The sequence below is a fragment of the Ammodytes marinus genome, assembly GCF_949987685.1.
Source record: "Ammodytes marinus genome assembly, chromosome: 21".
NCBI classification, from domain to species: Eukaryota; Metazoa; Chordata; class Actinopteri; order Uranoscopiformes; family Ammodytidae; genus Ammodytes; species Ammodytes marinus.
The window spans coordinates 20911364-20925008 of record NC_137225.1 but is presented as its reverse complement, the minus strand read 5'-3'; the positions used below and the strand labels follow the sequence as shown (position 1 = coordinate 20925008).

Here is a 13645-nt window from a genome sequence, read left to right as displayed (position 1 = left end):
TTTCTGGAAGAATGAGAAATTTAACCTGCATGACCCACACATTTACCTGTAAGAAATTTTAAGATTTTTACACTATAGATTTCAAATATTCACATATTCAAATACAAAGATTTCCAAAAATATAAACCACTTGCCAAAAGAAATGCTGTTGAAAAGTTCATAGTAATTCCAAGAACCAGCGGCATGTGTTATTAGATACTAGGCCACAATGGCTGCCAGAGGAATTTGATCACACTCTCTAAGGGTTCAAATTGGGTGAGTGCATACTGAGAAGGTTTGAATGTTGTGTTTAAGAACCACGCTTGGCTTGTATTATGTTGGTGTAAAAGTGTAAAATTCTGAGTTACTGTTGCAAAGTAGAATATTTATTGTATGTGTCTGATTTTAATTTGCTTGTGTTGTTATAATGATTGAATAAGATTGGTCAGCTTGAAGTATCCTTATGTGAAGCAGCAGTAAGCTTTGACACAACACTGACATACAGTATTATTCAGATTTTGAGATGAAATACCAAACTTCATTCAAATTATCGTTCATTTAAAGTCGTGTTTGTGTCCATCTGGTGAATTTAAGACTCATATTCAAATGTGACTTCTGGGTATTTTCAGTCTAAACAATGCTGGTGCTGAAATTCTGCGACAGTGTCAGTGCTTCTTAAGACTGAATCAGTACTTTAACTTCGCTTTTTGTTCATACGGAACTGTATATTATTCACAGACACATTTGACCAGTAGACAATTGAAACGTGTTTGTAATATTTTAAAAAGAAAATATGAGCACACACAGTACAGTACATAATAGTTTCTTTATTACACTGAAATATAAAAGTATATATATTTATCACTATCCTGGAGAGAAAGGACCAAGTCAAGAAAACAACTTGTAGCCTCAGTTGTAGCGGTTTTCTTGTTGTCGATAGAAAGAGAGAAAGAAAAAAAAAGAAATAGAGAAAGAAAGAAAGAAAGAAAGAAAGAAAGAAAGAAAGAAAGAAAGAAAGAAAGAAAGAAAGAAAGAAAGAAAGAAAGAAAGAAAGAGAAACATTTGGAGTCAAAAACAGGAAGGCCACAGTGACGGGTTGCCATAGAGATTCTGTGCACATATAAGGAAAGGAGGCAAAAAGCCGTACATGCTACCACACATACAGACAAACATGCACACACACATTTTTATCTTCCTGTACTCGTAAAGTCCTTTCACTGACTACCATCCTCAAACCCTGTACATAACGTTACCCTTCCTTCACCTGCTGCTAAAAAGAACACCGAAACATCCGATGCACTTGAATCTCAGTCTAAAGGTTTTTGTGGGGTGCGATGCGACACAGCACAGCTGTTTCTTTCTTGATTTTTGGAGTAAAAGTGCAAAAGCAAAAAAGGTAAAACAATATGTTTTGGTCCAGAAGGCAATACTATTGACTTGATAAATATCATAGATAGGCGTGTTCATGCAGTTACATGTGCTTTTCTTCGCATAAACTTAAACTCATTTGCAGTCAAATATCACAGGGCAGTTTCTTTTTATTTTCAGTAAATAGATTGTTTGAAAAAATGTCTATTTGCTTTATTGCGGGAAAGTTGGTGGATTGTTTATTAGCGTTGGACAGAGCTAGGCTAGGCTACCCTGCTTCTAGTATTAATGCTAAGCTAAGCTAAGTGGCTGCTGGTTCTAGCTTTATCGTTAGCGTACAGACCTGAGACATCTAACTCTATGCAACAAAGCCAATTTTTCCCAAAATGTACATCTATGCGTTAAAATAGCACCTACAGTCTCAGTCATTGTCATGTTGGTTATATTAAATTAAATCCTCATGTGCTTGTGATTTCAACCCTTCCAAGAGGTTGAATATTTGACTGCCATTAAAAAAGACACTAAGAATAATTGTCTATGGTATATAGGTCCTCAAACCAGTGTTGTGGATGGCTGATGCTTCAAAATCCGACCCGAATTTAGGAATAGCAGTCCACCCAGGTTAAGTCCGATAAAGTCCGGGTAATTGTGTTCACACTTACAGCTCACCCGGGTAAACTCTGGATAATTCCCGAGTGACAGTGCATGTGTGAAAGGGGCTTTTGCTCCACCGAAATCCTAACCTTAATCTAGCCAGTTGAAGAAGTCAGGACCGGCCAAAACAACCTCACTTTACAAAAATGTCCCTAATATGTAGGTCTAAAACCCCAGTCCTCACATTGCTGGAAAATAAGAACACACACACAGACACACACACACACACACACACACACACACACACACACACACACACACACACACACACACACACACACACACACACACACACACACACACACACACACACACAGAGATAAGAGGCAAAGGCCGCAGAGTGGACACAGAACAGCACAGAGGTCGTCTGAACCAACCCGGCTATGTAGGTCGATTTCCAAGTTTCCTTCACACTTAGAAACAAGAAAAAAAGTACCAGGGAGGTCTCCACGGCAGCTCTATGTCATCGTTCTGTAACCATGGCATCACACAGCGACAGGCCACAGTCAGTCAGTACCAGTGGCACAGCAAGCTTTGACGAGATAGCAGTAAACTTAATAGATAATCCTCTTTTAAAAAGAAAAAGAAAGAAGTGAACACAGGATAAGGCGGCATCATGGATGTGTGGGGAAGGGGTGGCCGATTCCATGGTTCCATCGTGACGATCGTTTGGCACAAACTTTGTTTTGGCTGAAGTGTCTCGGGGCCAACAGTGAGAATGTTTTCAAATGCTGGGGTCCGATGTGGTGATCAGAGCGCGCCGATTAGGATGCTCAAGTCTTCATTTCGACATACTCTTCTTTATTTGTTCTACTTCCATCTGTCAAACAAACACAGACAGACATTTGGTAATTGATTTTTTTTTATTATTAAAGACGTTTAGCTGCTGAACCTGAATCTATTTAGTATTTTATTATCAATTAATCTGTTGATTTCTGAGTCTACATAATTTCCAAATTTACAGTGTTGTGACGAACAGTTAAAAATCAAATCTACTTTTAGACAGTGAGGATTTTCCTATAAACATACATCTAAACCCTACACTCCTTCATGATCATGATCTCACCTGTAAACCAATACGAATATTCTTCTCATCATCCAGGGCACTGGACAAGTGCTTCATCTCCTGCCTGAAACACACACAAATACACAAAAACACATCAGCATCATGATGCTCACACACACTCGCACACACACACACACACACACACACACACACACACACACACACACACACACACACACACACACACACACACACACACACACACACACACACACACACACACACACACACACACACACACACACACACACACACACACACACACATCTTCATACCTACATATCTTAATTTTGATCTTCCCAAATCCTAAACTGAATCTCTTTCCCAACAATGTCCCTACTATGTGGGTCTAAAACTGCAGTCCTCACATGGCTGGAAAATGAGAACACAATCACACACACCAACACACCCCTAAGTACTAGCTGCCTCATGTACCTGTGCTGGCTCCTGAGCAGTTCTACGGAGGTCCTAAGGTCTCTCAGCTGGTTCCTGAGTTCCTCCAGTGTCGGGGGGGTGAGGGGTGAGTGCCGGAGCTCGGGGGAAGGGGTCCGACCAGGGGAGGAGGGACGATGGCTGGAGACCGGAGGGGTCAGGACAGAGGGCTTGGTGGGCAGTGATGCTTTACTGTCGGGTACCTGAAGGGGAATGGATGACATGAAGAAAATAGAAAATTATTATAATTTACCCAAAAAAATTACAATCTCACTTGGTCATTCTGGGTCAGTTTAATGAATGTACAGTATTCTTATGAAAAATCTTCCTGTAAAGTTGGGAATCCAAACCACTGCAAAAAAAATATATACAAAACGTCTGAAAAAGAAATTCACCAATTGTTATTTCCAAGTTAAAAATGTACTTTTAGTTTATTGTTTTAAGCACTTTAATACAAATTCTGGTAAGATTGTTTAAACAACTGAACATTTGTTTTTAAGACTACACCATAAATCAAGAGGATTTAGAGCATTTCTTACTGACTAATAACTTCTATTGAAATGTATCAAAAATATAAACTTAAATAAATGTTTACATTTTATTTTGTCACCTATCACTTAACTGCATCATATCACCAGTGTCATACAAAATATTTAGGAGAAGCAAAAGATATGCAGACAAATACTGCTCAGAAACTTGAAAATCTGCGTTGTGGTGCCCTCTGCTGGGTGAAATGAGTAGTGGAAGGAGGTGTACGTACAGAGATGGCGGGGACTCCTTTCCTCAGGCCAACGTCTACAGATCTGGAGAAAGTCTCCGGCTCCTCTTTTCCTCTCTCCTTCTCTTTCCTCTCCTCTACAGCAGGGGGATCCAGGTCCATACTGGATAGGGAAGACTGTTGGAGAAACAGACATAGAAATGACTGTGTAATCACAAACTAAAACATACTTGTGAATATTATATCTCATTTCTACCGAGTCTGTTCTAAATTATGGCAATACATTCTACACACTGAACCTTTAACAGTAAGGTTGTGAAGGTATGACTTTTACTTGTAGTATAGTATGTATAGTATTTATTTTATACACAATGGTATTGCTATTTTACTTAAAAGGTGCTCCGAGGAACATTCAGTTTGTTTTCATTCTTGAACCCCAACAGGACAAAATCGGTAGTGTTTTACTACGCCAGCTGTAGTTCTTGGGTGAGAGTATGACAAAGGCATTAAGAAAAACTATATAAAAATAGCATTCACTATTCATAGCACTGATGGTCTCGTTTGCTGTTACATGTCATTTATGATCATCAGAGAATAAAAGGAGACTATTCCTCATAGCACCTTTAACTTAAAGATCTGATAACCTCTCTGCCAATGGTTGAGTGATTTTAGTATACACAGTTCAGAGTTATTTCGAAGTATGTAAGAGTGAGACAGGAATGAAAACGTCCTTCATGACGTGCTGACTACAAACACACTCACTCCTGTGATGATCTGTGAGCGAGGTCGGCGGTCTGTGATCCGTGGCCGCGACGCCGTCGGATGGTTCAGTTTCTCCGTCGACGCAACTACCACATCCAGGTCCACATCTACATTCACAAGCACACACACACACACACACACGCACACACACACACACACACACCAGAAAACAGAGAAACAAGATTGTCAAGAGGTTAACTTTCATGTGTGTACATAGACAAAGAAAGCGAGAGAGAGAGAGCCAGTCAGTTAGTGAAGCGCCACATCTGAAGCTCATTGGTCGACGCTCCTGTCAGTCAAACTCACCGGGGTCATGTGACCTGTCAAGGGCAGAATCTGGTGTCGTAGCCTCAGACCTGGGGCTTTCAAACCTGAGCAGGTAGACCATACAATAACATTAGGCTTTGTAAACGCTCAGGGATATATGGGATTTATTTTCTTCGTAAGAGCATGTGTGTGTGTCTGTGTGTGTGTGTGTGTGTGTGTGTGTGTGTGTGTGTGTGAGTGTGTGTGTGTGTGTGTGTGTACTGACGCTAGAGAGGGTGGTCTCTCAGGGCGACGTGGGGCCTGGGAGGAAGAGGAGGAGTTTGTCTTTGGGGGGAGGGGTTTCTTGGGGAGGAGGGATGGAAGGGAGGGCTTGGGGATGTCTCCAACCTTCACCTCTTCACCTACACACGCACATGTATAAAATCATATAAACACACAGATGTTCAAAGATAACTCAAAAACCAGACATGGTACACACATGTAGAGGTGAAAGTGTGACTCAAACACAGAGATACACACACACACATATGCCGGAAAGGTGATGAGGGCAAGGCAGGAGTGCAGAAATTAAGGCAGGAGCTGCAGCAGTAAAAGGAAACTGGACCTGGCCCAAAGAAGATTGTTAAGGAATTAAAACTAAGGAAGAATTGGAGAGGCTCAATAATGCAAAAGAGAAGGAGGGAAAATAAAAACAAAATGCAAAGAATAAAATACCTATAATGATTCAAAGACCAAAGAGAAGGAAGGATCAGTGTAAAAGTGGTAGCAGTGGTATCTGTAAGTGTTGTTATGTAGTTTATTTGTGTTTTGTTTTTTTGTGCGATTTCAGTGAGATTGTGCTCTTTTGTTTTTACAATTTATTTTAAGAATAAACTCATAAATGCAGTAAAACTATTTAATATGTCAAATTGCAATAACATCTCTAATAAAACTTAGAACCCAATGGCAGATTTCACACTTATTTTAGTGGAACTAAATTAAAAAGCTTTTTGGTGTGAGTAATTGTAGTTATTTGAGTTCTCTTTTTACTTCTACTCCACCACATTTCAGAGGGTCATATTAAAAAAAATTCTCCACTACATTAATCTGAAAGAGACAATGACTACTGTAGTTACTTTGCAGATTAAGATTTTACATTACAAAACATTGAAATGCTTATACAATAGGGTCTATTTTTTGGGCCTCTATATTCCCAGGTTAAGGATGTTGTGTGCACAAGTGAGAAGCGCAATTTCCCTCTAAAAGTCTCAGATGGCGTCATTTTAAAAACTGGGAAGACTAAAAAATTCAAATTATCAAAATTTCACCAAAAAGTAGACGAAAATAATTTGTGTGAATGAGAACCTTTTATTTAATTATTTTCTCATCCGGTAATCATCTCACAACGCCTCCTCATTCATCTTGTGACCCAGCACATTGTTCTGTATCAATAAGAAGTAATGGGACGACTGCAGAGACAATTGGAAGATTGTGTTTCACACCCGTTGGTGTCAAGATCAAAACCGTGGCGCACAAAGCTTCCTGTTTCACACAGATTGATGTCGACAACTGTTTCCCTGAATCAAAGCTCTGCTCTACAAAGGAGGACCAAGAAATGTCACGAGTGATTTTCGTAATGCTCTTGTTTCAACGTCTTCCCTTGACAGAACGCCAGCGCATGTTTAGCTCCATTTACAGCTGAGAAACGGCACCTTCGCCCTACTTCACACTGAAATTCAATTGATATGTTATGTGTTCCTAATGACTTAATTACATTGTTCACCTTTGATAAGTGCTTTCTTAAAATACCCATGTCAAAAGCTAATTCTGCCTTTGTAGGTTCTAATGTGGATTTTATCTGGGATAAAAGCTGCAAGTTGTATTAATGTTTTGATTGTAGACAATATGCAAATGTGTGTAATTTTAGTTTTTGCTATGGTGGTTGTTTCTTCCAGTAGTTAAAGATGTTGGAGGGTTAAGCAGGTTAGTTAGTGGTCTACAGAGCAGAGGGAAGTTGTAGGCAGAAATCGGGCTGAGCAAAGCGGACTAGACTCTAGAGCTCGTACCTCGATCCTCTCTCTGGGGCAGATGTTCAGGTCGCTCAGGAGGAACCTTCCTCACCTCCGACTTTCTTTCTACAGGTCAGAGTTTACAGGGTTTCTCTTTTGTTTTTAAAATAATATATTTTATTTAAAAATTGCTTTTCTTAAAGGTGCTCTGAGGAACATTCAGTTTGTGTTAATTCTGCACCTCCCCCTGTGTTTTTACCACGTCAGCTCTATGTTCCTGGGTAAGCGTGCCCATGACAAAGGCATTAAGAAAATCTAGATAAAAATAGTATTCTTAGCACTGATGGTCTTGTGTGCTGTTACATGTCATGTATGATCATCAGAGGAAAAATTTGACTTTTTCAGAAATATTTAAAAAAGTTCCTCGTAGCACCTTTAGAACTCAAAGTCCCTTTACAAAAAAAAAAATATTTCTTTCTCCCTCAGAACATACAAATGCAACCGACTAGACCAAACATTTAGGTGAGGTGAGGTGACTGTACCTGTGGAGTGTTTACCGGAAGGTGCACTCGGAGGCGGCGGTTTCTTTGGTCTCTGCAACACACACACACACACACACACACACACACCACACACGCAAATGCAGAGTCATTATGACAACAGCAAAAAAACACCACTTCAAGAATGTGTCATGTCTTTGAGATTTCAAACGTCACACTAAACAGACAACTTTTGCAAGTGCGACCCAAAAATTACCTCTTTCTCTGGTTCTAGCAGCTTGACAAAGTTGTCTGGAAAAACCCCTTGCCTTCCTCCGATCTCCCCCATCCACCAGCCTGCATCAGCACACTCCTGCATGGGCAAAAGGCAATGCAGTGTTTAGTCTGATATGATTTGCAGCTTAAATGCTCCCAGAAGTGTATTTAGGTTGAGATGTGTATGCAAATTATGTTTTGCCTACCCGCACATACAAATCAAAAATAACCAAATGATGGCAATCAAAGCTATAAACTCAGCTGAGTTACACACACACACACACACACACACACACACACACACACACACACACACACACACACACACACACACACACACACACACACACACACACACACACACACACACACACACACACACACACACACACACACACACACACACAAACACACACAAACTCACTTACCCTGGTGATAATGTTGACAATTTCGCCCTCTTTGAGTGCCAGCTCATCCTCATTTTGTGCTTCATATGGAAAGAGGACTTTACATTGCTCCCGCCCTGACAATCGCAAGACAAGACAAAGTCAGACAAGCCCTACCCAGCAAAACTAGACAGCTACTAAAGAGCAAAAATTTAAGGTGCAAAAAAAGATTAAGTCAAAAGTTGTTGTGTTTCCTGAAGCAATAATTTAACCACAATGACAACTGTTATTTCTGTATTTTAGTGTAATATTATTATTTTTTTTTTTCTTATACGTTCTTATTCTGTGTATTTCATATCCAAACTGTTGGATATGTTAGAATTATATTCATAAAAGTAAAGCTGTACTGTCTCACCTTTTGCTTTGCCGTCAGGTTCAGTCTTCATGGTTTCCGGGGCAACGCTCGCTGCTTTCCCCTCGTTGACCTGAGAGAGGGACAGATGGATTAAACATTCAGTTATCAACATTTTTGATGTTTAATATTATCTTCCAATTAACTTTCTTTTGCAACAAATATCATTTCTTAACCAGCGGTGTAAATATAAGCCGTTTATGTCACAGCTGCGGTTCAGGATTCTCTTTGGTTGCTATAGTGAGTTCCACCAACCTTTTTCTGGGGAATATCGTGACTGGGTTTGATTCAGCTTCTGTTTGTGTGTTTGAGTGTGTCAGCAGATCGGCATGTTTACTCTCTGAGTACTCACACAGTCACACTACATACTGATGCAGTGAACTGACATCTGTGCATCTTCTGCAGTGGATTCCTCCAGTGAATAATCAATACATTGTTTTCAAAAAATGACGTCGCACTTTAAAACTACTTACACTAAAAAACTTTTTTGGATTCCATTGAAGATACAACTGAAAGTTAAATATTGTTCTAGTAAATAAAAGAACAACTCAAAAATACAGAAGGTGAGAACGGCTGTGGTTGCAAATATATAAGAAACTAAATTAGTAAAGAAGTATTGGGCAAATCAATTCTTGTTGTGTTTTAAGATCAAAAAATGTATTAGTTAAGAATTGTTCATGTTTCACTCTCAACCAAAATAGGGCACAACACACTGCCTGTCCAACATTGCCAATGCAAACAGTCTAAATTTCACACACAATCTTAGTTCACAGATTGAAAGACAAAAATAAACTGCAGCACAAACAACAATTAAATTAAAATATTCACTTTTCTCTGGCGAACAACAGCGTCCCTCGGCTCCAACCTAAGCAGCTAATTAGAGAGGATGAGATCGAATATACCAGCAAGCTGACTCCACGGTGAAGCGTGTGTGTGTGTGTGTGTGTGTGTGTGTGTGTGTGTGTGTGTGTGTGTGTGTGTGTGTGTGTGTGTGTGTGTGTGTGTGTGTGTGTGTGTGTGTGTGTGTGTGTGTGTGTGTGTGTGTGTGTGTGTGTATGGTTGTGTGTGTATGGTTGTGTGTGTTAGTGTGTGCATGCCGTTCGTGGGCTGTTAAAGGAGCCCTTGTTTTCCGGGTGGAGTGGATCCCTCGACCGTGTTTGTGGAACCAGGGTGGCTCTTCCACAGGAAAACACACACATACACACATTCACAAGAGCCAGTCTGTGCCGAAATACACACACACACACACACACACACACAGCCCTGTTCTGTTTGAGAAAAAAAAAAAAAAACACGCCACCTCCCCCGCCGGCTTCTCTCCTCTCTCTCTCTCCCTCTCTTCCTTTCTCTCTCTCTCTCTCACGGCCCTTCCCGTTCTCTCCTTCCTTCTCTAATGAGACCCATGTGGTGCCACGAGCACTGAGACATCGTTGTAACATCAGAGAGGTTTTAATGTCCAACTATCACACGTGTCTCAGCCTCTCTTATAGTAACAAATAACAGTTTGACATACACATTTAAATTTCACAACTTTAAATGTATAAATATGCTCTTTTTCAGTGTTTCAGGCCCCTAGAAGTACCGTCTTATTTAGTGTTGGAATGACCTCAAATGACCCTGAATCTGCCCTTGACTGTACTGTAGCCTTCGTCTAGCCGTTCCAGAGCTGCGTCATTGTAAGAACCAAAGTCTCCACCTGACCTGCACAACAGAGTGTGAACAGAAGCAGGAAGTTCAAACGACAGTGAAGCCCTCATGGCCTCTGGTGCTCTGATCCTACAGACAGTTTCACAAGGAAGTCAGTGAAAGTGGAAGATCACAAGTTGCTGTACATACGCAGATGTTTTTTTTAAAGAATCAAGCCTACTACATGTATGTTTAATAATAGTTGCAATCTGCTTGAATCGTTCAGCTACCTATGAACATGACAATGCACCACAGTAACAATACCAAGGTAGATAAATACTGGTGAAGGTAAAAGGACAGCGATTCTGGAGAAAGCATGTTGTCAAAATGACTTTTTGTGTGAGCTTTGTGTGCACTGAACAAGAATCCAGCCTGTGTACAGTGTACATTAATATGCACTTAAAGGTACCAGCAGGTACAGGCACAGATCATTTCTGGTTGGGTAGCTTAAATCTAAGACATTTTAATGATGTATTCAGTTTTTCATTATAAATTTATGGTAGCTGGATAGCTAACGTAGCACCACTGACTATGGGAAACCAGGGTTCGATTGCCGGTCAGGGCGAGGCAAGTCCAGTGGGGCAAGTTAGGCAAGACTCTAAATGCTAACTGCCCACAGTCGTAAGTTACTTCTGATAAAAGTGTCTGCTAAATGACATGTAATGTATAAAAGTGTTCATTCTGTCCTGCCATAGAGACATAAATCTGATGGATAACGTTGCCTTTGGGCTGGACTTCCCCTCCTAAACTTCACACTGTAGACTTTTGTTTAAATTTACGACTCAGCTGATTTCTACCCTGAGTGACTTTGAGTCACCACAAAGGAAAGAATCTGCAAGAAACACTGAAAACTTCCCCTTTTATCTGGTGAGACATCTTAAAGATGTCGAATACTGGCACAAAAATAATCCAAATATCATTGTCAGACATCAGCAAAAGCTCTCAAAATATACTTAGACCAGCCTTAAAGGTGCAGTCAGCGATTTTGAAGAATGCTTGCACTAATACACAGCCTGGGCTCTGTAAACAGGTTTGTAAACAAAGGGTACGTTAACAAAGGGGGCCACTAGCGTAACTAGCAAAATGCCCATATCAGCACACACAGTACATACAAGGTAGGGGATTGTTAGGAGATATTCACTGATTTTAACAAAAATACATGTTGGCAACAAGCATTCTACATAATCACAGACTCCACCTTTAAACCATCTTTCAGTTACAATGTTAAGCAGTGAGGCTTGTAACACTAGCTCATAGCTTTTCACATTGGGACTTCACCCACTTCCCAAGCTGCTGACCTTCCAGTTCCTTTGTAAAGCAGACGTGGCTGAGCATGAGTCAGCGTCCCGGATGGAGACGGTCTGCTGTCACGTCCTTCCGAGGCTCATTAGAGAGCAGAGAGTCTCTGGTCTCACTATAAAGCAACCTAACAGCCCTCCACACAGCAGGACAGGCTAGCTAACAACCTTAAGGGCAAACACACACACTCGTATTTATCTACGAGATCATTTAACGACCAATACAGGTTTTTAGAATACTTTTTAGACACTTTTTTTTCCCTTACACCCATTCCATTAATTGTATTTCTATCCGGTATCTTCCTCTTTCTTCTTCTGTTATTCTCTGATTATTTTTTCACATGACAGGAAGCAGAATTACATGTGTTGTGGTTGGGCTTTAGTGCCATAAGGCTCTAGGGAGTTATATGACAGTTCCAGGTGTGATGTAGTTGGTGAGGGTAGACTTTAAGTTGACTGATATGTAATGGAGAAAGTAGGTTTTTGTAAAGGTTTTCAGAAAGTCTGGGTATTCAGAACATGTTTTAATCTTCTTGATGTCATAATGTGCTTTGAAAAGATGGTTCCTCAAGCCAAGCCTTTTGGGGTGGAATTAAAATATTTCATAATATAGTATGTGATGAAAATAGTCAGTTTTATGGATGTGGCATTAGATATTTGCGAAAATTCTCCAAATAAAACCAGAAGTATCTGAATGGCCAGAAACCACAAGATAAAACCATACACTTTATTTTTTAATGACAAAAAATGATTAGAAAGTAGCTATCTAGATTTTCCCATAACATTTTGAATTTTTGGCAGAGAAAAGCACTTGAAATGGTATTCTGACCATTAACAGACACGTACATCTTTAAAGACCAGATACCTATAATTCCTTGCCTTTTATCTTGTGAATCAAATTCAAAAATAGCTGTACAAAAACCTGCTTTCGTGCATACTTCCACTTGCTTCACCAATCCTCCTGAGTAACTAAACCGCAGACACTTGAAACTCTGCTCCATATCACATGAAACAATGCACACTAAGCAGAAAGAAAAGCTGAGGATAACATAAGAAGACTGTGCGAGACAAAGAATGAAAAATAATATAAATAAAATAGGTGAAGTGTATAGGAATTCGAAAGGAAACAGAGTGAATATAGATGAACATAAATATAGAAAAACTTGACCCTACCTTCCTCTCCTCCTCCAGCTAAACACAGACAGGCAGACTGACTGACAGACGGATGGAAGGATTTAGCTCCAGCAGCAGCAGGAGACAGCGTGTGTGAATATGTAAACCTCAGTGAAACGCTGTATCACCTCCCCTCTGCTCTGCTCTGCCCTGCTCCCTCTCTCTCTCTCTCTCTCTCTCTCTCTCTCTCTCTCTTCCTCTCTCTGTCTGCCCTGTGGAGTTCTCACTTCTGCTTTGCTTGTAAAAACCCTGCAGGATGTGTGTGTGTGTGTGTGTGTGTGTGTGTGTGTGTGTGTGTGTGTGTGTGTGTGTGCCCACGCGTGCGCGTATGTTTGTCTGTGTGTGTGTGTGTGTGTGTGTGTGCTTGTGTGTGTATCTACATGAAAACCACTTCCTGTGCCTGTAACAATTTAACAGAGGAAGGGGAGGAGCCGAGGCTGGGACTTCCTTCCCCTTCACTTACTCAACACAATACAATGATCTCATTATCACAAAATGTATGAAGTAATTGCTTCTAGTGTGTGTGTGTGTGTGTGTGTGTGTGTGTGTGTGTGTGTGTGTGTGTGTGTGTGTGTGTGTGTGCGTGTGTGTGTGTGTGTGTGTGTGTGTGTGCGTGTGTGTGTGAGTGTGAGTGTGTCCCACCTTGTCCCCCTCTGCGTCCAAATCTATAGAACGTGGTCTGAGCTTGATGGGCTGGTCTT

The 13645-nt window shown here is 40.5% G+C and overlaps 1 protein-coding gene across 3 annotated transcripts in view; it reads right to left on the bottom strand.

Moving 5' to 3' along the window:
- Positions 1 to 2255: 2255 nt before the first annotated feature.
- sh3kbp1 (SH3-domain kinase binding protein 1) overlaps positions 2256 to 13645 on the bottom strand; it is a 31484-nt gene continuing 20094 nt past the window's right edge. For 2 of the 3 annotated variants that reach the window (XM_080049765.1, XM_080049766.1), the window contains exons 7-19: positions 13587 to 13645; positions 8791 to 8860; positions 8418 to 8512; positions 7991 to 8086; positions 7777 to 7828; positions 7292 to 7360; positions 5512 to 5647; positions 5286 to 5350; positions 4980 to 5086; positions 4260 to 4394; positions 3503 to 3702; positions 3068 to 3131; positions 2256 to 2821 (exon numbers count right to left, since the gene is read on the bottom strand). The exon at positions 13587 to 13645 is cut by the window's right edge and continues 31 nt beyond it. In XM_080049765.1, the coding sequence (XP_079905891.1) occupies positions 2783 to 2821; positions 3068 to 3131; positions 3503 to 3702; positions 4260 to 4394; positions 4980 to 5086; positions 5286 to 5350; positions 5512 to 5647; positions 7292 to 7360; positions 7777 to 7828; positions 7991 to 8086; positions 8418 to 8512; positions 8791 to 8860; positions 13587 to 13645 (1187 nt within the window). In that variant the 3' untranslated portion in view covers positions 2256 to 2782. The remainder of the gene's footprint in view (positions 2822 to 3067; positions 3132 to 3502; positions 3703 to 4259; positions 4395 to 4979; positions 5087 to 5285; positions 5351 to 5511; positions 5648 to 7291; positions 7361 to 7776; positions 7829 to 7990; positions 8087 to 8417; positions 8513 to 8790; positions 8861 to 13586) is intronic. The other variant, XM_080049767.1, reaches the window with a different exon arrangement.